Source organism: Empidonax traillii, unplaced genomic scaffold (assembly GCF_003031625.1).
Source record: "Empidonax traillii isolate 1590-97213 ecotype Southwest subspecies unplaced genomic scaffold, ASM303162v1 scaffold1615:size88005, whole genome shotgun sequence".
NCBI classification, from domain to species: Eukaryota; Metazoa; Chordata; class Aves; order Passeriformes; family Tyrannidae; genus Empidonax; species Empidonax traillii.
The window spans coordinates 40927-66813 of NW_020956808.1; the positions used below are offsets into that span (position 1 = coordinate 40927).

Below are 25887 nucleotides of genomic sequence, written 5' to 3' on the forward strand. Positions count from 1 at the left end.
AGAGATGTGAAGTCAGGAAGGTTTATTCCAGTAAACAGAATTTCTCTTGAGCTCAACAGTACGACAACACCTGATTGCAGCACACAGAAACAAAACATCCACAGGAAGAATTTCCACAAAATACAGTTAAAAAAAAAAAAATGGTGTGATTGGAAAAAAAAAGAAAAAAGTCTATGAGAAGCCTTTAAATTACACAGTGTCGGATTCAAACCCTGATCGGCTCTGTCTCCGGGAGTGTGCAGGAGTAAAGGAGACTATTATTGCTTGCTGTGCTGGCTCCGGACACCCTCTCCTCTCCCAAAATTGCCTCAGGGGCAGGGCGGGTGCTGGGGTCTCCTCACTGTGCTGGGCACCCGTGTCCCTCCTTGCAGCAGAAGAGGCAAAGGGACAGGGTCATTGTGGACGGAGCTTGCCAGGCAGGGGTCAAACACCCCGGCTGTGGTCAGTGGCTGGGCAGGTGGGGTTTGGCAAGAGTCACTAAAAGCCTCAGGTTTTGCAGTTAAAGGGAAATTTGGGGGGTGGCTCAAATGGAGATAGGGTTTGGGGTGGGGGAAGAACCAGGGAACAGCAGGGATCAGAACTGGGCATCAGGCCACCCCAAATCCTTGATCCCTCCCATACCCCTGCTTGTGCCTACCGGGGTGTGCAGGGCTTCGAGGCAGGGCTGGAGGAGCATGCTGGGCATGGGCTCTTGGGAAGGAGGCCCGCCCAGCACCCCTGTCTCTCTCTAGCCCAAACATCCCTCTGCAGGGACGCTCACTGGTCACCGAGCCCCAGCACTCAGGTCAGGATGATGGGGAGCAGCCCCACATCCCTGCCAGGAGCCCGTGGCAGGGAGAAGGGGGGTGCAGGAGAGGTGGATGCAAGGCTGGGGGGGGGCCAGCAGACCCTCACCCCGCCCCAGGGACCTTCACAGGTTGCTGAACAGTTCGTTTTTCTTGCTCCAGTCCATCTGGGGTGCCCTCTTGCTGGTGCGCTTCTGGTGCGCCCGCTCCTTGGCCACGGCCAGCGGGATGTCGAGGTCCAGGAGGGAGCCGGATGCTGAGTGGCGCTTGTCACCTTCCTGCGTGTGGGGCTGGGGGAGGGGGGGCGAGAGGCTGTGTCAGCCCTACCATGTCCCCCCTCAGGACAGCCCCACAGTGGGGGCTCATCCCAGGTCTCACCTCCCAGCCACTGCCTCCCCCCAGCATTCCCAGCCCTACCTCGCTGTGGGTCTCGCTGGAGTTGGGGGACACGGCCAGAGGTGCAGGACTGGAAGGGCTCTCAGACACCGAGTTGGACTGTGGCTCTCCGCTGTTTTCCTGAGGGAAACAGGGAAGGAATGAGAGCTCCAGTTCCTGTGGCTTGAGAACAGCCCCTGGAGTTGCAAGTCCCACCCAGGGGTCCACGAAATCTGTCCTTTGCCACACATAATCCCCTGCAAGCTCCAGGCACGTAAATACCTCCAGCACTGCCCATCTGGGGCGGGGAAGGATTAAACCCCAGCTCGGCTGCCCTGGCTTTAGCGGGAGCAGGAGGAGGAGGGTGGCTGCAGGGCTGGATGCTACTTCCCTGCAGCACCACAAGGGCTTCTAGCCCTGGAGCATCAGGAGGCAAAAAGAGAGGGGGCACAGGCATTGCAGCCATCTCCATGACACTCAGCATCACAAGCAACCCCCTTCCTGGGGTACACCGGTTCCCAGTCCTCTTCCCAGTGGCACCAGCTCTTGTGCGGCAGCCTGGGAGCACTGCAGTCCCTGGTGGCATCATCTACCCATGGGGACACCTGAACAGGAGGGTCCCTGCCTGGATGGGGTTAGAAGCAAGACGAGGCTCTTACCTTCTCTATATCACCGTTGGCAACTGGTTCTGGCAAGGGACCTGTGGGACAAGGACATGGGCACCAAATGAGGATGTGTTTGCTTTGTCCTCTCACCAGTGTGGGGCAAGCAAAGGCTGCACGTGGCCAGTGCTCACACAACACTGCCCAGGGCCTGGCCAGGTCCTGAGTTTTCTAACCAGCCCCTGCAGCCAACCCCACAGCACAGGGAGATGCTGCCAGGGACATCCCCCACGATGGCAGCAGTGATGTGGAGCCCAGTGAGAACCCCTCCCCATCCTCCTGGGGACCACTGTGACAGCAGGGAGGGGGCCCTGGAGCAGATCGAAGGGCAGCTGATGCCTCTTCACTCCCCAAGCCATAAACCCTGACAAAGTGCAACCCAGGGCCATAAAGCTGCCCAGGTCAGCCCCACCATGGGGCCCCCAGACATGCGGGGAGACACCAAAGCCACGTGACTCTGCTTGGCTCCAGGGTGATAAACCTCCACCTCCCAGGGCTCAGGGAGTACCCCAGCACCCCAGGGTTGGTGCCAAGGTGACACAAAGCTGACAGAGATGACACAACCTCCCCTACCCACAGCACAGCCCTCGGCCCACCTGTCAGGTGCTGCTCCGAGGGCACCACCTTGCACTTCTTGAAGAACTCATCCGTGAGGACATCCACCACCAGCAGCCTGGTCTCATCACCACTTGCCTTGATGGCGGCCACCACATCACTGTGCTGCTTGCCCTCCATGCACACACCATTCACCTGCAGGCAAGGCACCACATCACCCCTGGAGCCAGGGCACATCCCTCCCTTGGGAGCTCCGCAGAGGGGCCAGGTACTGCCTTGGTACTGGTCACAACCCCAGCACAGCCACCCCACAGCCCCTGCAGGCATTCACAGCCTCGCAGGGATTAGTGGTGCAGGCAGGAAAACCTCATTAAAAGCAGATTTTCCTCTGAGTGATTAGCACGGGATCCAACGGGCAAAGTTGGCAGGGAGTGCCTGGCAGGGCACAGACCCGGGGCCGGCACAGGAGATGAGCAGCACGGGCAAGAAACAAAGCCCTCATGGCCCCCAGAGACCCCAAAACTTCAACCCAAAAGAGGCAGCAGCCCCACGCCCTGGTGAGCAGCGGGGTTGGGGCTCGGTTGGTCCTTGCCCTCATGGGTCATCATCCCATCTGGCACAGACCCTGTGCCCATCCCCACCATGGTCATGCCTGGCTGCAGAACTTAGGGCCATCATGCACCTTGTCCCTCGCCTGCCACACCCCAGGGGCATCCCAAGGACAGTGCTACTGCTAATTAACCCACAGCCAGCTAATTAGTGCTCACTCCAGCCCTCCACGGTGCTGCACCCCTGGGTGGGGACCGGCAGGCTGGTGCAGGTTGGGTGTCTGCACTGTGAGTCACCACCAGCACCAGGGACACCACACGCCTTCCCGGCAAAGGGCAGCTCCCTCCTGGCCCCCAGGATGCGAGGGAGCACCAAGGATTTTTCGGGAGACCTCCCCAGATCCCTGCCCACCCCAGCATACCTCGATGATGCGGTCCTGGGGGGCCAGCCCTGCCGCCTCGGCTGGCGAGTTGGGGTCAACGGCGCGCACGTACTGCCCCGGGCGGCTCTTGTCACTGTGCAGGTTGAAGCCGTAGCCATCGGGGCCCTTCTTCATGTGGCACAGTCGAGGTCGTAGCTCCCCCTGCAATGGGGACAGCCTGTGGGTAAACTGCTCTCAGACCTCCCCCAACACTCAGGGAAAGCACCAGGACCCCCCGACATCTCCCAGGGATACCATCCTCGAGTGGCCACCTGCAGCCACTGACACCTCGAGCTGGGAAGCAGCGTGCCAAACACCCCGTGATCCCAGGTGCTAATTAATTAATTAGGTGCAGGGCACACTAATTGCAGCGAAACGTTGAAGAAACATGTTATTATGTGTGTCCCCAGACCACGCTCTTCCTTTTGTGGTCAGGATTGCAACCGCCATGAAGGTGGAGGAGGAAACACAGCCCAGGTTGCTGGGAAGTACCCCCACTCCACCCCATCCCACTCGGGAAGCTTTGGCTACCAGAGAGGTCTCAACCACCAGAGCAGGTCTGTTCCATCACCCCCTTGCCAGCTGCAGCCTCTCTCCACGGCAAACCCACCCATGAGACCAGTGGGATCCCCCACCCTAGAGCCACTGCCAGCAGGGAGGGGGCACACAGGGCTTGGACAGGCAGCTGGGATCCAGCTGGAGCAGCCGCGATGCCGAGGTGTCTCCATGCCCCGGCATGACCCCTCCGGGATTGCAAAACAGAAACCAGCTCCGCCGGGGCGGCGCGACATGGGATGTTCAGCTCTCCAGGAGGCAACACCCAGCTCATCTGCACCTGGTTTCACCTTGACCTGCGGATCCACCAGCACCTGGCGCCGGGGAACCCCACAGGGGCAGCCACATGTACCCCACCCACAGAGAGCCCTTAAAGCTCCCCACCCTGTGAGCAGCAGCAGAAGCACCCCCAGGAGCCTGGCACACAGGAACTGCCTTTCCTCGCCCAGTGGGGAGCGGGATGCCTGGGAAGCATCAGAAGAACCAGGCGACACAGACCAGCCACCTGCACGTGGCACTGTCAGAACTGCTCCGACCCCAGCACCCAAGACCACTTCCCCACATTTACAGATCAAATGGTTTGATCCCACCTTGACCACCAGGCCCTGGGCTTTGGTTGGGCCCTCCCAGAGGGCAAGCTTTGTTCAAACTGCTGGAATATTCCTCGCCAAGAGGTTTTGTGTTTAATCTTTCTTCGGAGATAATTTATTCTCCTTTGGTACCCGTAACATCACTGGAAAGAGGCACAGCAGGAATTTCCCCTCCCACACCTGCACCGTGCTGCTCTTTGCGCCCTGCACAGCACACCTGCTTCCTTGCCATGAAATTCCCTTTGCCCCCAGCCAGGAAAACCTGGGTCCTGGAGTGCTGACACCCCGTATCTGAGAGCACTGAAGTGGCACAGGGTCCCACACGTGCTGGGGTGACACATTTGCAATTGCTGAGGCAAATGCTGTGATAAAGCCCTGATAAAGCCTCATCATCTTGCACAATGCCCTCTTCCATGGTCAAGGCCAGCTACCACCCCAGCACCACTTGCCAATGCCCCGGGGAGGGTGGTGCAGGCAGCACCCAGCGTGTCTGCCAGGAGCGAAGGTGATCCTGGGATGCCTCAGCGCTGGTATGCAGGACCTGCTCCCCAGCTGGCTCAGCTCCACAGACAATGCCCAGGGCAACAGCCCAGCTGTGGATTCCCCAGCTGGGTGGAGGATTGTGACCCTCGACTTCGCCCTGGCCGCCCTTTGGTCCCCCCCTTCCCTGGGTGGCAGCAGGTTCACAGGGTGCAACAGCATCCTCCACCCAGGCAGCAATTCCAAGCAAGGACAGGGACAGACAATACCCAAAATAAGGACAAAAGGCAAGAGCCTGGTGGAGCCTGGAGGAAGGCAGCACCTCCCCGGGGCCCTGCCCTGGCCTGACCTCGAGCAGGGGGGTCAGGCTCCGGAGCACCCACGCCCCCGGTGCCCTTGGCAGCACCGTGGGGTTGCTCCACGCCGATAGCTCGGGACAAAGACGGAGGGAGCACCCGGCAAGCGGTGCTGGCAGCGCTCCCGGGAGAGGAGGAGGAGGGAGGACTTCGCTCCCACCCATACCAACAAAGCCCTGGCAGCCTGGGCTCCCTGAGGCATTGCTGCCATGAATTTTGGGGGGTTGGGAGGGGGTGGGAAGCCCTGCAGGGTGGACAGATGCTTCAGGACAAGGGGACAGGTCATGGCAGAGGGAGGCACTGATCCCTCAAAGGCAGCTGGCCAAGGCAGGAGCACTTGGTGTGAGGGCAGCCCGGCCGGGCTGTGACCCGGCCTCCCAGCATCCCCCCACCAGCGGCTGGCAGCTCCTCCAGCCCAGCGTGCCAGGCTGCCTGTGCCCTCCCCAAATGCCCAGTGCCAGCAGAAACCCCGTGGGCAGCCACCATTCTGCCTCTCGGAGAGGAAAACAAATGCATCCGATCCTCCAGCAGCTGTATCCTGCCCATCCACGGGTCGAACACCCCATGGTAGGTCATCCTTCCAGCCCCAAAGTCCCCCTCGGGCTGAGCAACCCGAGGAGAGAGGGTTTGGGGTCAACACCCGGGATGCAGAGAAGCCCCGTAGCTACGGAGCTGGGCAGCAGGACAGCGGAAATGCCCCTAATTTCTCTAAGCTGCTGCATCCTCTCCTCCAAGGCCAGCAGCCCTCCTGCCGCGCTGGGACACGGATTAGCCAGCAGAGCCTCCTTAGGAGCAATTACAACCTCCAGCGGGAGGGAGGCGGGGGGGAAGCCGGACTCAGCCCCCTGCACGGGCATCCCGTGCCACCCCTCTCCTCTACACCGAGGGGTGGCAGAGGGACATCTGTCTGCAGAGACACCCGCTTGAGATGGGGAGCTTTGTAGCAATGCATTCCTATTCCTATCCTGGAACAGGATTTGGGGCATATGCTTCTCCCTCCAGGAGCTGCTGGACCATCCCTCCGCAGCACCAGCAGCCACCTGGCAGGACCAGCAATCCCAGGATCGCAGGAACCCCCACTGAACAGGTATCAGGGCCCGCTCCCCACCTCCCAGCCCTGCAACAGCAATTTCAGGACAATTTTTTGAAGCCTCAAGCCCCAGGAAATTCCCCACAGCCCTACAAGCAGCATCAAGCCCATCGTCGGCAGCAGCATTCCCAACTACTCAAAGAGAAACACGACAGCTCGAGGACGCCTGGGCCAGCAAATTCACACGGGTCCCGAAATCTGGCGCACACATTCGGGCTTCATACAAAGGGGATGCAAAGCAGCCTCCTCGCAGCATCCCTGTCACGTCCTGTTTGACTGGAGCTGCTTTTCATGCAGCTGCCTTGAGAGGAAATTTAATTCATTTCCTAATTAAACATCAGCTACCTCCCAGTGCAATGCTCTCAATGAGGGGGGAAACGCTCCCCGTTACACCCCAAAACCCAGCCCTGGGAGGCTCACCCAGATTTTAAAAGGAGGGATGAGCCTTGTTGGCAGAGAGGGCTCTAATTTAGCACTAAATCTGCAAGAAGGAGGCCCGGGGCTGGTAGGAAACACCCTGCCCTGGTACAAGCAGCCCCAGCCCATGCCAGGGTGCTGGGCTGGCAACACCTTGTGCTGCCCTGTGAACACCATGTGGTTTGCATGAAACTTTCTCAAGATGCTCATGAGCAGTTGAAGCCTCCGGAAACACAAGGAGGGGGGGTGAACTGTAACAGCTCTCACTGGGGACACACACACAGCACAGGGCCTCAGGAAGCGGGGTTGGCCTCAGGGGTGTAAAACTATTACTGGTGCTGGCTCAGCACCACAGACAGGGGTGCATGGATCAGCTCCCCAGGGAGGCTCAAAACCTCCATCCCAGCACCAGGGGGATTTGCACGCCTAAGGTTTTAAAGGAATGAAAAGGAAGCCCATGATGAGCCTCTCAAAATCTCCTCAGCCCATGCCCAGCACTTGGAGCTGGGGGGAAGAATGAGCCCCCTAGCTCAGGGGGGTCCCAGTCATGCAAGATCCAGCAGGGTTTGGACAGAGGATGGATTCTGCTGGAAGGTGGGAGACGTTAAACGGTCACTCGCCACAGGCATCTCTCACAGCTCTCAAGTGTCTCCAAGCTCGTTAAGCAAATAAAGGCAAGTCCAGCCCAACAAAACAAACAGGACTCTGACACGTGCAAATCTCCCGCTTCCCTAGCAATCCCAAGGAATCCCACGCACCCAGGGTGCTGGGATGGGGCTGCAGGGGGATGGGGCGGCCAGCAGTGTCCGGAGAACAGGCACGACAGTGTGTTCCCGGCCTGCCGGAGAGAAATCCCTTTCTGCCTGTTCCGGCTTGGCTCCCATCCCGCCCGGCATCTTCCCACCCTGCTTGGTGGGTGCCCGGCCGGCGAGATGTCTCCAAACCCACTTGCCTTTTCCACTGGGCCCTGCCCCCAGCCGCAAGATTTCCTGCTGATACCTGTTGAGAAACTGTCCTGGGGCCTTGCGGTAATGTCACCCCCTGTCACCCCACATCACCCGCTTCCTGCTCTCCGGGACTAACTGTGCACGGGCTGTGCCCCGAGCCCGCTCCCCAAGCCTGTGAGCAGTCTCCAGCGAGCAGGCAGCCCCCCACAACACGTCAGAGCTCTGTTCCCCGTGTCCTCAGGCTCCCAAGCCTGGCAGGGGGCTCACTCAAGCTGCATTAACTACATGCTTTTTATCCTTCCCAGCCTGTGGAGAGATTTGGGAGCGGAAAGCAGAGCACAGACGGTCTCGCTGGCCCCGAGGCAGCGCTGGCACTGTGACACACAGGAGAACAGGCACGCTGCCCCTGCATGGGGCAGCACCACAGCCCGGCACAGGGCCCAGCCAGGGGGACATGGGATGACACAGGGGACAGTGAGCAAGAGGGGCAACACAGGGGCAGAGCCTGGCTGTTCCCACCTGAACAAGCCCATCAAGGTGGTGCTGGAGCAGTGCTTTAGCCAGGCAGGGATGAGAGCTGTGCCTGCAGTGGATCAGCCCAACCAGGGGCAAAAGGCAGCTGGCACAAGGCTGAGGACCAGCCAAAGACACAACTCAAAACCACCTGGTCCTAAGCAAAGCCCTTTGTGACAACAGCTCAGCGAGGCACCAAGCTTGGGGCTCAGTGTCTACACAGCGAAGGCTCCTTTGCACCAGTTTCTCTGGGAATGGGTCACAAGATCTCCCCAGAAGGTCCCCCACCCTGGGGACACCAGGAGGCTGCTTCCCAGGAAGACCATCCACATCTCTGTTGTCACAACAAACACGTCTTTGCTGGGTAAATAAAAAGCAGTATTATCTCCCGCTGCCCAGATCGTTTCTTAGGAACCACTCGGGGCAGGAAAGGTCAGCTATTTCTCAATTCCTCACCTTTCTACATCACTTTGTTTGTGCAACTGTTAACTCCCACACACACTGAAGGCCAACATTCCTGAGTATCTGGACATGGGGTCTGACAGTCAGGATGAGTCCTACAGCCTGGGAAGGGCTCCACTATCTCCACTCCACAGCAGACCGAATATGCTCAGGGCAGGAGTGACTGCCACCAACACCTGCATTCACAGCCTGCAAAAACGCGCTCTGCCACAGGTTTTTTGTTGTATTTTGGGGTCAGTTAGCACCAGCCACCCTCAGCTAAGCCCTGGGCTCACCTACATATCAAAGCTTGCCCTGTTGCTTTCCTCACCCCGTTTTACCGGCCCTGCAGCATCAGGACGGGCCAAAGGGCTCCAGGACACAACAGGCTGCTCAGTTATGGGTCCAACCAGCCCGGTGTGCCTGTCTGCCCCCGCCCGTCACCAGCACAGCTGAGAGAGAAGAGCATCAAGCAAAAAAAAAAAAAAAAATTAATTTAAAATAAAGAAGGCAAAGCAGCCGGGTGCGGCAGGGCCCGGGGCTCCTGGGGAGCCGCGTTTAAAGCAAAGCAAAAAAAAAAGAATCGAGACCGAAACCAGACACAGCGCCCGCGGGAGGCCGAGGCAGATGCGCTCGCTCCAGGGCTAAAAGGCGATGACCGGGGCCGGTCCCGGGAGGTCCGACCTCCCCTCTTTGGACAGTACCCGCTTTCCCGGAAACTTTTCAGAGCCCCAGACCCCCGGCCGCCCGTTTACCCGCTGGTCGCCGCCGTTGGGCTCCCGCGCCGTGGGCTCCGCCGGCACCGGCACCGGCACGGGGGCCGCCTGCCCACTGCCCACCGGGGGCTCGGCACCCGCCCCGCCCCGCTTCGACAGCTGCTCGTCGGCCGTCGAGTCCACGACGAGGAGGCTGACGGCGCCCGCGGCGGCGCGGATCCGCTCCACCACCTGCTGATGGCTCTCCCGCTCCACGTTCTCGCCATCCACCTCCAGCAGCCGGTCCCCGGCCCGCAGCCCCGAGCGCTCGGCCGGCGAGCCCGCTTCCACCAGCCGGATGAACTGGCCGGGCTTGCCCTTCTCGCCGTGCAGGTGGAAGCCGTAGCCGTCCGGGCCGCGCTCCAGGCGGCACAGCCGGGGGGCGGCGGGGCCCGCGCCGCTGCTCATGGCGGGGAGAGCGGGCGGAGCTGTGGCCGCCCCGTCCCGCCGCCCGCGCTCAGCGAACTGCGCGGCCCGGGCCGTGCCGCCCTCATTATATACGGGGGCGGGGCGCGGGGCGCGGGGTGGCCAATCGGGGAGCGGGACGGCGAGATGTCCGCCAAATAAGGAGAGCAGTGGGGCGTGGTTATGAAAATATTTGGGGGTGTGGCTATGTAAATCTGACTCCTCTGGGTATGCAAATGTTTTCTCGCCCCACTGGGACGGACCGGGCGCGGCGCCGCCGGGTCCTGCCGCCGGCATCGGGGCCGGACTGCTCCCTTGTGGGGTCCGACCGCTCCCTCTGGGGCCGGACCGCTCCCTTGTGGGGTCCGACCGCTCCCCCATGGGAGCTGGATCGATTCCCCGTGGGGTTCCATCTCTACCGCGTGGGTTCCGGCCGCTCCCCCGTGGGGTTCCACCGCTCCCCCTCGGCCACCTCTGCCTCTCCCTGCCCTCGGCCACCTCTGCCTCTCCCTGCCAGCCATCCGGGCCCGCCGCTCCCCGCTCTGCGGGTCGACTCTGCCACCCACCCGGGGACAGGCCCGACTGGCTGGGGCGCTCCCCGTTGTCCCAACTCCTCCCGCAACACATCCCGGCTGGCACACCTTGTCCTCTCAGAGGCACGTCCGCCCCATTCCCTCGCCCAGCCCTCGAAGGCCGATGCCGGCCCCAGGGCTGCTCCGAGGCGGAGGGCTGGAGAGATGCTCGGAGTGAGATAAAAACCCCAAACCAAAACCGCGGGTGAAGGCGGCCGGGGAGGCCGTGCTGGCCGGTAACTCCGGTAACCCGCTGTGCGGCGGAAACGGAGCAGCCCCGCTCCCCCAGCAGTCTCTGAGTCCCCTCGGCACCCTGGAGATGGGGGCCGGAAGGTGGGAAGATGGAGGAAACCCCAGGGGGTTTGCACTGCCCTGGCTCCACGTTCTCCACTTGTGGGCTGGGAAGCAGAAGTGGCTGCAGTGGGTTATGAGAGTGTGAAATCCTGGGGTTTGGGGTCAGCCAGGGCAGAGCAAGGCAGCAGCAAGCCTGGGCTGCTCCAGCACTGCAGCAGGAGTGCTGGTGCCAGGCAGAGCTGGCTCCTGGAATTGTCCCAGGGAGGGTGGTACGGAGGTACGTTGGTGTCTCCCACTGCTGGGCCTGGCTGAAGTTTCACCTGGCCAAAGGTCCTCAGGGCAGCGGGGATTGCTTTTCACTGAGATAGGTGCCTGCCCTGGGAGACATCCCTCAGAGGGGACTCGGCTCCAAACCCCTGCTGAAGGGACCTCAGTGGCTGAGGAACCCCTCATGTGCTCGGGGTGGCTGTGCTCCAGCTCCGTGGGACCCAGCTGGGAGCCGAGGGTGGGCTCATTTGTTTCCTCCACTCGGCTGAGCATTTGCCTGCGGCCGCTCGGCCCTGAGAAACGCGGCAGAGAGGAATCCCACGGCGGCCAGAGGCAGATGCCTGCAGAGAGGAAAACCAGGGCAAGCGTGTTGTGGTATGGCCCCGAGATGGAGGGATCTATCAGCCGTGTCGCAGCCCTCTCCTTGGCAAGGGAGTTGTGAGCAGCACAGCCTGAGTGTGCACATTCAGGGGGGAGATGGAGGTACCCAACCCCAAGTCAGGAAACAAAACCCAGCTCTAGCAGGGCTGGTTTGAGCATGGGACTGTGATAAGGAGGAAAGGCAGCAGCGAAGGAAACAGCTGGGGTTACTTTTGGGTCCAGCAGTGCCTGCAGGATGGCAGGGCACAGGCAGCACCGTTGCGCCCCAGCTGCCTCCTGCCCTTTGCATCTTGCCGTGACGTTAAAGGAGTTTAGGCTGGAGGGGGGAAAAGAGAAAAGAGCCAACGTCTGTTTGTGTTGAAGCCATCCAGGATTTTTTGCAGACATCAGCCAAGCGGCAGCAGCAATGCCATTGGTGGGAAGACGGAGTTATTTGGGGAATGCTGGACTCCGCACCATGAGAACAGCAGGGGAGGAGGTTGGTTTTAATTTAACAGGCCATGTTTACTCTTCCCCTCTCACCTTTGGACTGTCTGAAATGTGCAACGAAAGACACAGTGGGGTGGAAGGGGCCGTGGGTGCTTCCCCCTCCCCACGGCTGCTCCCACGGCCCTACGGCCCTGCAGCTCTGCAGCGCCTGTGTGCAGCAGCCTCCCACGTTGAGACCCAGGGCAGGGATTTCTCATGAAATAAACAACCAGACAGACACAAAGCTTCAAAAATATTCAGCTTTAATCTGTAAACTTGCAAAGAGAGACCCAGGAGGAGTGCAGAGGCAAAGGAGGCACTGGGGCAGGTGAGAGATGAGCAGCTCAGGCGCAGGGCCAGGGAAGGTACTGGCGGGGACAGATGTGCAGGACAGTCCCCAACTCCTACGTGCAGCAGTGCCATGCCCTCTGCAGCTGCTCTTCACATGAGTGCTTCAGCTGCAGAACCAAATATTCACCATCTGACTGCCCTGGGTAGTGCTCAGGGGAGCAGGCAGTGTGCTGGAGGGGCCAGCAGTGCTGGGCTGAGCATCAGGGATGTGCAGCAACACAGAGGTCAAGCCTTTCCCCTGTGCCCTGCCGATGCCCAACAGAGCAGCATTTGCTGGCTGGAGGATCTCAGGCATCTGCTCTCCAGAGAGTGGGTTCCAGCTGCTGTTTGCCAGCAGCAGGAAGGAATAGTTGTGTTACATGGGCAGTGATGGGAGAGAAACCCAGCCCGAACTGGGAGCCAGCAGGGCTGGAGCATCACCCCAGGCCACAGCGAGCATCTCCTGCATGGTTTAGTCTGTAGGGGTTGAAAATAAAAGGCTTTTCTTTAAAAAAAAAAAAATATATATATATATATTCCTCTAATTCCCATGACTACAAGATGGGGAAAAATAAAGTTGTTTCCAAATTGCTGTGTGTACTAAAATGCCCCAAGCATTGTTTGGGTGCTCCCAAGGACAGCTGCATGGGCAGGGAGCAGGTTTGGCTGGACCTTTCCCCATCCCAGCCCTTCCCTCGAGCAGAGCCAGGATACAGTGAGGATATCACTGCACTCATGGTGGCAGGAGGATAAAAGCCAATGGCAGTAACTGCAGCAGAGAGGAGCCACAGCCAAATGAGCACTGGGGAGTGGGGCAGCCTGGGGGGCAGAGCCGAGGATCCTTGGAGGGAAGCCAGAGCCTGGCAGCACCAGGGATGCAGGGGCTGGATCAGGCCCTTCCAGTCGGACAAGAGCAGAACCGAGAGCAGGGATGGCTGCAAGGGAGGAGAGGGCTGGGGGCCACAGGGGGGCTCATCCATGGCACAGGCACTGCCCCTCCAGCCGCTCCAGGTGTCACTCAGTGAGGTGTGTGGCTGTGTCCGGGGTGATGGAGGCATGGCCATGGCTCACTGGCAAGGCTGGCAGTCACCACACCACAGCGATTCCCATGGTGGCACACAGCAAGCTCTGGGCATTGCTCCACAGGGCTGCAGGAACTGGGCTCTGGATCCTGGAACCAGGGTGAGGGCCCTCCTCACGCGATCTCTGCTGCGCTGTATTGTCCCATCCACCTTGGCTTGTCAGAGCCTGGTTCCCTCGGATGCTCGAGGGCAGGATCCAGCCCCTCTCTGTCTCCTGCCTGTGCCCCTGGGGCTGCTGGCTCCTCCCGGCCGCCCTCAGGAGAAGACACAGCAGCTGGATTTCTTCTTCTGTGTCTCGATGTAGTCGTGGATCTGGAAGCGGGGCTCCTCCAGCGGCTGCATCACGCGCTGCTTCAGCTCCCTGGAGTGGTTGGGCTGCGTTACCCCCACCACGCACTCCAGCATCAGTGTGGGAGTGGTGGGGCTGCAGGGGACACCTCCCTTGCTCAGTCCCTGGGCCCCAGGTACTCACTTGGCAATGGCCAGGAAGGCCAGCTCCACGTTCATGCCTGTCTTGGCGCTCGTCTCCATGAAAGGCACCCCATATTCCTGCAAGGGCAGCACAACCCCATCAGTGGCTATCACCAGAATGCCCTCCTGCTCCTCTGCATCACCCCTGTTGTCTTGCCAAGGCTGGGGGGCCATCCTCTGCCTGCCTTGTCCCGGTTTTTTTGTCGGAGTGACTGCCGTGCTGCCTGCCCGAGAGGCAGATGGGTCTGGGCACCCATCAGAGGGGATGGCACAACTGTGTGGGGACCCTGAGTGACAGGCAGCTGACTGGGGGAGGTGAAGTTGGGTTAGACCCTGGTACAGCTCACCCTGGCCAGCGATGCTCCATCCTCTGTCCTCACAGCCCTCTCGCTGCTCACATCAGCCTGCCAAGGGAAGGAAAATGTCACCACATACGAGGCCAGCTGGCACCCTGGGGCACCTGGCAAGCAGGCAGTGTGGGGTGCTCAGGGGGCTGACAGGAATGAGGGGTACGAGGGATCCAGCAGCATCCAGTGCCCAGAGAATCTGGGATCTGTGGAACATCTGGGACCTGGTGGCATCAAGGATGTCAGGGGGCATCCAGGACCCTGGGGACCTGGGGCAGCATTCAGTACATGGGGGCATCCAGGACCCAGGGAGGCTCTGGTACCCTGTTTGGCATCAAACAACGAGCATCATTCACAATCCAGAGGCATCCAGTTCCAGGGGAAAAACCAGGACCCAGCTGGGCATTGGGCAACCAGTAACATCTTGGACCCCCGGAGAGGATCTGGGACCTGATTGGGCATCTGGGCCTCGGAGTGACCCGGGATTCAGGGGTGCATCCAGGCCAGAGTGGGCAACCCATACCCAGCAGCATCCCATGAGCATCCCGTACTGGGAGCCTCAGCCTCGTGCTGCCCCCCACTGGCTGCCGGGAACTCCGGCCACCCCCGGCCCCCTCCAAACCTCTGGGGTCACCTCTGGGCCTGGCTGAGCCCAGAAAGCAGCAGATGCCAGCAGAGGGTGCAGGCAGGGTGCACACAGCTGGCAGGCAGAGCCCACCGAGCCCCATCCCTGCACAGCCATGGGGATGGCCAGGGCATGGCACAGCACCACATGGCAAAGCACCGAGCGAAGGGGGACCCTGCACGCACCTTATTGCCCAGCAGCATGATGACCACATCCTTCTGGGCGTACTCGTGGATCTCTGTCAGCCAGGCCTGCAGGGAAGCGGGGCTGTGTCGGGATGAGAAGTACCCCTGTCCCTCCTGTCTCAGCCCTTACACCCTCATGGTACCCCTGTTCCTCCCTCCTCAGCCCTCACATCCTCTTGGTAATCCTTGCCCCTCCCCTCAGCCCTCACACCACCCCACGAGGACAGGGATAATGACTATTTTGTTGGCACAGGAACTGTTCCAGCATCAAAGCCAAACAGTCCTGAAAACGCCCCGTCTCCTGGCTACAGCCCAAGCCTACTCGTAGTTCACATCCTTCCCAAACAGCATTTTCTCCCTCCAGGCATTCTCCATGTCCCTGGACAAAACTCACCCAGCCATGCAGGACCCAGCCAGGTGCCCTGGGACGAGCTCCCAGCTGGTTGGGTCTGGATAAAACATCAGGCATTTATTTGTGAAACACGTTCCCAGCTGCCCTAAACACCCAGCCAGCCGAGCAGGGCACCCACGACCCCAGTCCCTGTGGGGGAACACACTTCTGACCCACGGGGGGACTTACGCGGATGTTGTCGAAGGACATCTTGCTGGTGATATCGTAGAGCAGGAGCAGGGCTGGAGGGGAAGAGGCAGAGGCACTGTCACGCTGCAGGGATGCATTCCAGGCAGTTCCCCCATCCCTGCCGGATCCCAAACCCACCTTGGGCATCCCTGTAGTAGGCGTGGGTGACGCTGCGGAACCGCTCCTGTCCTGCCGTGTCCCAGATCTGCCGAGAAGCCACCCCAGTGAGAGCAGGGAGGGGAACCTCCTCCCCAGCTGGGGATGCCTCTGTGGATCCGTGTCCCAACGGCCCACCACACTCAGCCTGGGGGAAGTTTCCAGCAATGTGGCTGGGAATTGCTTCCCCCTTCCCAAAACTCACCTGCAACTTCACCTTCACACCATCCACAACCACCACTTTGTTCTGCAGAAGAGAAGGAGAGCACGTTTATCAGCCCAAAGCATGTCTTGGCGCACCAGCCAGCCCTGGTGAAGAGCTGGCACTCCTCAGCCCCTCAGCTGCTCTCCCACGGCCAGTGGGATGAAGCCAGGCTGCCCATGGGGCTGGATGTTGCAGCCCAATTGCTACAAACCCTGATCCTGCTTGCTTGGCAGCTACAGGGACATCCCAGAGCAGTAACCTCTCCTTCCAGAGCAGAACGAGCAGAGACAGGACAGCAAGATCCCAGCCTGCTTTGGGTCTGGTGTGTCCAGCTCATCTCCTACAGCCAGCACCCTGTCCTGTGTCCAGAGGAACCAGCTCTGTGCTAAAAATTTGGGTTATATACAGCAATTTAAGGGCTTTGGATGCTACAAGCTTCCTGGGGACACTCAGTGGATGATTTGGGTGTTCTGCTCAGGTTCCCTTGCTGGTGGGAGCCTTGCTTGGTCCTTAAATGTGGTTGCAAATACTGAGCTCAGGGGTTACATATAGCACATGGCTTTATCCAGCATGGCAGGAGGAAATCTCCTGGGTCAGGATGGTTTGCAGCCAGGCAACTGGGCTGGGCTGGGAAAGGGAAGAGGCATTTCCATGTGAGCAGGGAAGGCAGCTATCGTGACTTAAGCAACAGCTCTACCCAACTCGGAAGCGCAGGGACTTCTCTCCAGAGGCCAGAAGAAAGAAACGCAGAAGTTACTGAAAAGCTATTTTAAGACTCTCAAAGAATCGTACTTGGAGGGATGAGTCTGAAAAGAGAAGACCCCTATAAATAATTCGGTTGCCTGGAATTGTTTGAAATGGAAATTCAGCCCATGTGGAGACGACAAAACTTGAGCAAATGGGCTGGATAAAACAAAAACGTGCCCTCAGAGACTCTGGAGATTTCCTGCCAGCAGCGAGCCGTGAGCTGCTGGAGGAGATGCTTGCACGAGGCAGGGCAGGTACCTGAGGGCTGGCAACACCCTCAGGGACACCAGCACTGAGCCCAGCAGTGTGTTCCCAGAGGAACACAGAAGATTTTCCCTCTTTCACGATTTTGTCAGAAGGACAGGCCTGACAACCCCTCCAAAGCAAACCCACAGCCCTCTCTCCCCCCCAGGCCCTGCTCACCCAGCCCCCAGTTCCACCACAAGGGGGGAAACCAGAGCAGCTGCAGCTGTGGGGGCAGAGGAAGCAGCGACCGCACTCTACACGAGTCGGATGTTGCAGGCAGAGCCCTGCCTGGGGACACCCCCGTGACTTCCAGCCTCCTGAAATGCTGCTCTGCCCTGCACTGCAAACAGCTCTGCCTCCCTGGACACCTCCAGATAGGCCCTGCAGCTGAAATTTGGTGAGCAGAGAACAGCACAGGGGTTTGAACAGGATTTGGTGATCTTAACAACTACTCAGTAGCCCATTTCAGCCCTTTCAAAGCACAAAGTTAGGAGAGCCAGAGTTGTCCCCACCAGCCCCTGGCCTCAGCCCAGCTGGTGGAGCAGGCTGGCTGCTCACTACACCCTCAGCCCACACACCCAGCCAGGATGAGCTAAACCCAGGCTGTCTGCTGATTTAAAGACAGGAGGTGACAACACCAGTGGGCTCTTCCGTCTGTTACTGCTCTCCAAGGGAGAGGTGGAAGGGTTTCAGCAAGTGCCTGCTGCTGGTTGGGAGTTTATTTGGGGTGCAGAGGCTGGAAACCTCCTGTTCCCCCTTCCCAGCACTCCGTCCTGGTCGAGGTGCGGGTCGGGGGAAGCAAGGGGCTGGCAGTTGTGGTCTCACCCGGAAATCTATGCCCACGGTGGCTATGAACGTCCCGGAGAGAAAGGCCCCGTCTTTGAACTGGAGCAGGAAGCAGGTTTTCCCCACGCCCGAGTCTCCAAGTAACATCACCTGGAAGATGCGCGCAGGGAGAGGTGTCAGCGGGAGGGGGCAGCACCACCGAGCGGTGCTGAGCTCTCCCCCTAGACCCTTCTGCCCCTTTGTTTCTTTCCCCAGGGCTAGTCCTGCCAGGTTTAGGGAGCTGGGGGTAGGATGGGACCCCCAGAGGTGCAGCCAAGCGGTGCCCCAGGGCAGCAGAGCACCCAGAGCCACGGAAGAGGGGGAGAGCAGAAGATGAGACCTGGCAGGAAGGCAGGTACCGCAGCAAGAAGAGGTGTTTCCTAGCCAGCCCCTGGCCACCTCCCAGCTCAGGAGGCTCCCGGAAAACCGGCAGTAGCTCCCAGATTCATGGAGCCACCTCCACCCACGCTTTGCCCCTGGCCCGGGTGTGCCCAGCCCGAGGGCTGATGCATGGCTTGGGCAAACCCTGCGTGTCCGGGACTCTCTGTCTGTGCCCAGGGCCTGGCCTGCTGCAGACACCAAAGCAAACACTGTGCTTTTTCCCCTCCTGCTAAGCAAACAGGCTCAAGCCCGGGCTCCTCGGCCACTCCGGCATGGCCGGACCCAGGCAGGCAGCAGCCAGGACGGATGCTGGGCTCCATAGTCACAGTTTTTCCCAATGCTGTGCTCTTCCTGCTCACCTGCAGCAACCTGTTCCTGCCCAGCAATCATTAACCTAACTCTGCCTGCATCTGTCCCCTGACAAAAAATGGCAGCGAGAAGGACCCAAGCAAAAAGGTCCGTCCCCACACTCCCACCCTGCTGGGATGCTGGAGCCTGAGAAGCAAAGCCCTGCAGCCCCACTGCCTCTGGGACGGGCAAACACAGTGAGCCACCTTCCACAGGGATGGCACAGCAAATGTCAGAGCTGGGGGCTGGAAATGCTTTACCTCCTGCCAACTCACTTTGCTGGTCAAGTCCTTCCCTGGGACTGGAGGGCAGCTGGGAACACCCCTCCTTTCTGCCTCCACCTCGCTCCTGACCAAGCTGGAAACTTATTTCCTCCCTCAAACATAAAAATTGCCCTCCACTGAGATGAGTCAGAGCAGAGAGGATAAAGGCAAAGAGCAAAAGTGTTTTAGGGAAAGTGGCAGTGTGCAGAACCACTTTGAGAGCCGGCTCAGCAAGGCAGCAGGAGGTGCTGGGGCTGACACTGTCAGTGCTGAGCTTGGCTTCGGGCTGCATGTTAAATTTTTTGGGTAAAAGGTTCATCGGTCCTGTGCCTCCCCTGAGCTGCCGGGAAGAGGAAGGTGCTTCCTGGGGCAGCCCTCGCCCAATCCGGGATGGGGAAGAGGGGAGCACTGAGGGAAGAGAGTTCCCATCCTGAGGCTTGGCAGGGGTGCAGAGGCATTTGCAAGGCGGGGGGCTGAGGGGGGCAAGGGGGAGGTGGTCCCGGACTGGCTTCGGGGCACACACTGCTCCCTCCTTGGAGCCCTTGGAGTGCTGCGATGGGTTGGATGGGGTCCTGCTTCCCCTGCCCTGTGTCATGGAGGGCATCACTGCTGTGCTGGCAGGAGCCTCTGGCAGCAGCAGATCAGGACAGGCTTTCAGAGGGCAGAGTTCGGCCCTGACCCCCCCCAGAGAGTCCCCCCAAAGCCCTGTTCCTGCAGTTGGTCCCTCCCATTGCCACTGCCGGGTAGGGACACCCCCGGGGCACAAACCTCCCCCCGCCCGCGGGCAGGGACCCCCTATCTCCACCTCCCGGGGAGAGAGGACCCCCATCCCCACACCTACAAGATCTGGGCACTCCTGGGGCAGGGGCGGGAAGGTTCAGCTGGGACTGATGCCTTCTTCCTCTTCCCCGTTTCGCGGCCGCTTCCTGGGCGCGATCGCAGCAGCGGAGGAAGCGGGCGGCCCCCGGGAAGCCCCCTCCCCCGACCCGTCTCTATCTCCCCCGGGTGGGTGCGCGAACCCAAACTTCCAGCCCAGGCAGGGATTGGTGGGTCCATCCCTTCTCACCCCGCGCTGCCTCCCACCTTGCCGGCCAGCTCGTAGTCCCGGGGCGACGCCGGGGGGTCCCCTCTGCCTGTCGGGGGTTCCCCGCTCTCCTCCGGGGGGGTCCCGGTCCCCTCCGCCCCGCCGGGGCCGCTCATGGTGCGTCCGAGTGGAGCCACGGAGTCCCGACGCCGCAGGACCAGCGGCAGCCGCGGCCCCACCCGCCGTCCTCCTCCTCTTCCTCCTCCTCCTCCCCTGCCAATGCCACCCCCGAGGCTGTGCCCCGGCGGCCTCCGTGCCCAGCCCCGCCACGGGATGAAGAAGAAGCTGAAGGGCGGAAACCTGCCGCGCTGCACCCCCACACTGGCGACCCCCGGGGCGCTTGGGTTTGCCAGAGACTGGGCTGCACCGGCCGGGGGGCAGAGCACTGCCCATCCCTCCGGGGACATGGATGGGGAGACGAGGAACAGCTCACCCCAAGAACAGCCCCCTGTCCCCCACGGGGTGTAGAGATGGAGACCATGGTGCTGCCAAATCCCACCCTGCCAGGCCGGGACAGTGGGGGTGGCAGCTCGCACTCCCACCCCAGGGGGGGGGGTTCGCCCCACCCGCTGCAGCCCCGGCCGTGCCGGGCCGGGTGAGCACCAGGGTGCAGCAGAGCCGGGGGGAAGCGGCAGCAGCCGCCGTTATGCGGAAGCCGCGCTCTGTGTCGAGCCGGTTCCTGCATCTCAGCCGGGATGGCTGACACTCCTCCTGCTCCCCAGGCTGCTCACAGCCCCCCTTATCCTACACCAGCCATTGGGGCACTGCTCACAGCACACTGCGCTTGGGAAAAGCCCACGCATGGGAATGCAGGAGAAGCCCCTGGAGAAAGACAGGGAACGCTGTGTTACCCAAAAACTCTCTCTGTAAAACCTCATCCAGGTCCACACACTGCAGCTGCCCAACATCTTCAGCCTTACGGGCACAACTCCGCAGACAACTCCACAGAGCCTTGGGCTCCCTCTCATCTATTTTCCCTGGGATACCCAGCCCATCTCTCCCCTGCCAGGGCTAACCTCAGGGCAACCCCCATCCCTGCTCATGCCACTGGGATCCAGGGGTGCAGGGCTCCAGTGCAGAGCCGTGCCCCTCGCTGCTCTCCGGGTGAAGGCCACGCGTGGCTGCGGAAGGTCTGATGGCAGAGATGCCCTCTGTGACGGCACCCGCCTCCGCGCCTTCCCGGGACATCGGCCCCGGCTCCGGCCAAGCCTTCCTCGGCCCCTCAGGAAATAGAACCTGTATTTCCAGTCCTGTAACTGCGCTCAGACCCGGCTGGGGGATTTATAGTTTATATATGCTCTTTGGCCAGGAAAGTGCCCAGAGCTGGAGGCTGGAGGCACTCGGAGCTCCTGGAAGTGGCTGAGCTTTCCTGCAGCTTGCTGGGGAAGGGGCTGGAGGGTCATGGCAAACTGGGCTGGAGCTCATTGAGTTGCCTGGGCAGGAAAAATGCCTGGCTGAGCATCATTTCCACCTGCTGGCATTTGCTGCAGGAGGATCAAGATGCCAGGAGCCAGCAGAGATCAGTAGTGTGGCTGAGCCTCCTCTGCCTGCCCACAGGGGTGCCCTTGACTGACAGACCCCAGGCTGCTTGGCCCCAGACTCCCCACACTGGTATCACATGTTTCCCTGCTTCCTTGGCCTGAACTAGAGAGAAAATCCCTGTGGGTAATAGCATCCCCATGGGTAACAGCCCCTTGCTGAGCCCCAGCCTCACCACAATGACAAAGGGATGACAGTCTCTCTGGGATGAGGTCCCAAGCACCGTCCCTGTCCTGACCTCCCTCAGGAGAGGGGACACGCACATCAGAGCCACTGGAGACCCTGCAGCAGCTCTGCAAATAGCTCTGGATGGCAGCCGAGTGCTTTTTCCCAGGCACTGTCACCATCTGCCTGACTTTTTGTGAGGGCCCTGGGCTGGACACGGGCAGAACACAGGCTGGCATCTCCCTGGCAGAGCAGGGCTGCTCCAAAAGCAGCCTTCCATGTGTCATGCAAGAGGCCGCACTCAGACGTGGCCCCACAAGTCTTTTGGAATGCGGATCTTTGTCCATCCATCCTTCCAAGCAGTTCAAAGCACACCAACAAACGCACAGCCAAACTGGGCCTCTCATCCAGCAGCACCAAAGCAAATTATCCAATTCTTTGTGCTTAACACTGCTCAGACTCACAGATTCATAGATTCTGATTCCCAAATAAAGCTGCTCCTCAGGATTGGTGCACAACACAGGGACCAGGGATTGATCTCTTACCGTAAACCCAATGCCCACAGTGGCGGAGAAGGAGCCAGGAATGAACTTGCCCTGGTCAAACTGGACCAGCAGAGACGTCTTCCCCACACCGCTGTCTCCCACCAGGATTGTCTGCAAGGACCAGGTAAAGATGTGTCAGCATGGGTGCAGGTGATGCTGGAGCCTGCAGGCACAGTGAGCAGCCAGGGGTCAGACATTTGGGGAGGGCCTGTTGGAAAACCTCTTTGGGAGGACTCTGGAGTCACTGGATTAGGTCTAATATTGTTTAGCAAAGAGAGTATCTCCTGCAGCTGCTGCACGCAGCTGTGGCCACAGCCACACAACCTTACTGGGTCACTGGACAGTTTTTGTGCTACTTTAATGCTGTGAACCCACAGCACTCCCCCCAGAAGGCTGCTGGGTTTTAACTCATGGCACCCCTCTGCCTCTCCAGCTCTCCATGGGAAGTCCCAGGGCTCTCCCATGGGGAGCAAGGCTGGCTTGTCCCTAAGCAGGAGGGATGAGGGAGCTCTGCAAGTGTCAGAGCTGAGGCGGTGCTGTCACCTCCCGAGAACAGCCAGCCCTTGGTCCTGGTACCCACACTGCACCCCTTAGGAGCCAATCTTCCCTTCTGCCTCCATCCCTCCAGATCCTTGACCTAAGGGAGACCTGCAGTGCAAACACAACACCCTCCCTCCCCTCTGTTGGTGTCTGGGTTTTGTTTGCAGAGCCACTGGCACAAACATTCCCATCCTTTCAGGAAACAGAGGCACTTTCAACCCTTTCTCAGGGACACAAGTTAAAATAAACATTCTCCTAACAGGCTTCTTGCTCAGAAGTGGATTTGGCTCTGTGTTTCAGGACATGGGTGTTCCTGCAGATGCAGTTCTGGAAAACACTGAGTGTCCCCTCTGTCACCAGGATCCTGTCACCCCTGAGGCTGCAGGGCTGAGCCATCGAGGTGCTGGGGTAGAACCTCCCCAGTTTCTGCGTCCACCTCTGCTGCACTCGGCTGCAGCTGTTGTTTCTCCCCTTGATTTGTGTTTAGTCCAATGCAGCTCCAGCATCCCTTCTCCATCCTGGGACACCTCAGCCCTTCATCCCCATGCTGGAAGGTGCTTCAGCATCTTCCCAACATCCAGAGGAGCCTCTGTGCATGGCTGATCCCATTCCTCCACCGCCTCCCCTGCCCTGAGGCGCCCCGGGGTGTAACCTACCCTGGCACCACTTCAGGCACTGTGTGTCCCCCTTGTGAAGTGTAGGATGAGCGTGAAGGAATGTGTTTAACCAGGTGCACAAACAGCCCTGGCAGATCAAGGCCTGATTCCATGCCCTGGGAGGCCATGAAGGTTCTGGACACCAGGCACATGCCACAGAGCCCAGCACCGTGGTTCCTGCCATCCCACAGACCCCAAGGAAGTGACCTGAAGCCAAAATCCAAGGAGCTTGAGGACCACAAGCAATGCAGGAACGTGGTCTGGCAGGATACCATCATGCTGCCTTGCATAAAGCCCTGCCCCACAACCTGCCTGGAGCCTGTTCACCACGACACGCTTCAGTGAACACTCGCTGCGGTAAATGAGCGCTTTCCCACGGAAAAAACATCCCAAACACCAAACATCCCCTGGGAAAAGCCTGACCTGACAAGTGGAGCTGTTGGCAGGAGGGAGCTTCTGCTCCCTCTGCCAGACGCACGAGGCTGCACAGACCTGAGTGCTGAGAGGCAGCAACCTGCGTCCGGATCCGCAGCCGGAGATTTCTCCCTCCTCCCTAACTAGGCTGTTTGCAGGTCACTTGTACATTCAGAGCAGCCTCGTGAGCTCCGAGCCTGCACGGGAGCTGGGGGGATGTTGGGAGGCAGAAATGTCTGGGTGAAGCCCTGGCACGTGGGCCAGAGGAGCTGGGTCATCCCTGTCCCCGAGGGAAATTTCCCTGCCCAAATCCCCTTTGGCTTTGCCCTGGGGCCCAGAACCTTTCCCCTGTGCAGAGATCAGAACATGCCTGAGAGCAGCCCCACAGGAAAACACTCCAAGAATTCATTATCATGCGGTTCCTGCACTCCAGTCCTGCATTTTTTTGTGCTACACACTATTTCCAGGCAAAATACTGGTTCTGGGAGGTGCAACAAGACTGGATGCACCCTGCAGTGCTGTCTTTGGGAGCCGTTAATGCAGAGAACAGCATTAATTATGGAGGGAGGAGAGCTGGCTGGAATGAGCACCAGAAAGCCTCCAGAGCCCAAGGTTTACAGAGAACATGTATAAAAGGCAGATTCCCCTATTAATAATTTAAATGGGATTTATAATAGAGACAACTCATGAATTGCTTCATGACTTAATCATAGTAGTAAAAGTTGGCCTGGATCAGCCAAGAGATATTCCTAACGACTTTAGGAAAAGCTCATGGGGTCTGTGGAGGGACTGCACAGTGGAAACCACTGCAACCCTCCTGGCTACCAAATAAACACAACAGAAGAATAGAAACCCCACTGTGGAGAGGATGTGGCCAACTCTTGAAACCTCAGGCTGGATATGCCTGAGTCATGATAGCAAAAAGTCTCCCAGTGACAAAGTTCTGTACCTGTCCTACCTTTTGCCCTCATTCTCAGCCACAGCCTGGTCTCCTCAGCACCCCCTCAGCCCCCCAGATTTTCCCAGGTTTTTTTCTTTGTCTGGAAAGCTTTGGTAAAATGTTACGAGATTCCTTTTGGTCCTTCCTGAAAAGACCTGTCTGCCTGCTCTGCCTTAGGGAAAGAGAAAGAGAAAATATCTGCATTACTGAGACTTATTTTTACTCTTCTATATAACAAAATTGTGCTGTCTCTCCCCTCCTCCAAGCAATGCTCCAGGGCAACTTGGGTGCTGCTGGGTGCTGCTTGAAGTTGTCCTGTGTCACAGGAACACTCCAGGGTTATCCCCACCTGCCCAGGCATTATTTCACCATGGCCAAGACCCTTACACTGGCTTGAGACAGAGCCCAGGGCCCTCTGCCAGCCTGGCTGGGCCCTTGCCCTGGCAGAGGCTTTATTTCAGCCCTGCAGACATGAGCTCTAGAGTTGTGCATCAAACAAAACCTGGCTCAGATGACGCAGGAGATCCCTGTTTTTAAACCCCCTGCTAACCCCTTGGATCAACAACAGCCAAGGAACACATCCTCTGCCACTGGAGCTTGTTCCAGCTAAATGGATCCAAGAATCCCACAAGAGAAAGAATGATTTGGCAATGGGTCAAACCACCTGAAAGCAGGACTCAGCATTTTGTGTCAAGTGAAACTTTTCTGGAACAGCCCAGAACAAACCTCTCCTGTTCTCGCTTTGGTTTGCTCCTGGCGCGTTTCCTCCCCAGGCCTGGGTTTAGCCACCAACCAGAAACCACTTAACCTTTGTCTCCAGAGTGTAAAGCTCTCTGGGGTTTCTCAGCACATCTGAAATGTGATTCCTTGTGCAGACACAAGATCTAGTGAGGTATTTGCTGCCTCACACCCCTGGAGTGAGAGCAGACTTGTTTTTGCAAGATTAGCAACCCAGCCAGGAAAAATACCAAGGGAAACAGCAGGGAACAAGGGACAGGGATGGTTATTTGCCTGGGCAGCTCTTCTGCCCAGAGACTCATTTCCACCAATGTCATTCCTTAACAGCAGCTCATTGCTGGAGAAGAGAGAGTTAAGGCTCTTCAAAGAATCCAAGTTTCTCCAGTTATCCCTGGAGGCATGTCCTACGTACTCCATGTACAACAGAAATGAGAACTGATAGTAATTGATATTTTTCTTCTAATCAAGGGCTGGGCACTTTGCCCTGAGTACAGCAGGATACAGAACAGACTGGCATTTGTAAAGAGGGATCCACACAGCCCCAGCCCTTTCCCCTGCCTTGCCCCATCCCTATTTTTCCTCTGCTCCCCAGAGGGT

At 59.3% G+C, this 25887-nt stretch overlaps 2 protein-coding genes across 4 annotated transcripts in view; both read right to left on the minus strand.

The window, feature by feature from the left end:
* Window positions 1-7: 7 nt before the first annotated feature.
* Window positions 8-9954, minus strand: SLC9A3R1 (SLC9A3 regulator 1). The gene is made up of 6 exons (XM_027908108.1): window positions 9492-9954; window positions 3348-3509; window positions 2419-2572; window positions 1820-1860; window positions 1203-1301; window positions 8-1075 (listed from the first exon to the last, which is right to left on the minus strand). Exons 1-6 carry the CDS (start codon window positions 9897-9899, stop codon window positions 911-913), a joined length of 1029 nt encoding a protein of 342 aa, XP_027763909.1. The 5' UTR covers window positions 9900-9954; the 3' UTR covers window positions 8-910.
* Window positions 9955-12124: 2170 nt separating this feature from the next.
* The window catches only part of RAB37 (RAB37, member RAS oncogene family), a 15104-nt gene continuing 1341 nt past the window's right edge, over window positions 12125-25887 (minus strand). The window contains exons 2-10 of one of the 3 annotated variants that reach the window (XM_027908121.1): window positions 22003-22113; window positions 17678-17788; window positions 15860-15901; window positions 15637-15703; window positions 15499-15551; window positions 14919-14984; window positions 14109-14165; window positions 13763-13839; window positions 12125-13651 (exon numbers count right to left, since the gene is read on the minus strand). In XM_027908121.1, coding sequence (XP_027763922.1) covers window positions 13546-13651; window positions 13763-13839; window positions 14109-14165; window positions 14919-14984; window positions 15499-15551; window positions 15637-15703; window positions 15860-15901; window positions 17678-17788; window positions 22003-22113 — 690 coding nt within the window. In that variant the 3' untranslated portion in view covers window positions 12125-13545. Of the gene's footprint in view, window positions 13652-13762; window positions 13840-14108; window positions 14166-14918; window positions 14985-15498; window positions 15552-15636; window positions 15704-15859; window positions 15902-17677; window positions 17789-19752; window positions 19870-22002; window positions 22114-25887 lie in introns of those variants that run through there. The other 2 variants (XM_027908122.1, XM_027908124.1) reach the window with 2 other exon arrangements.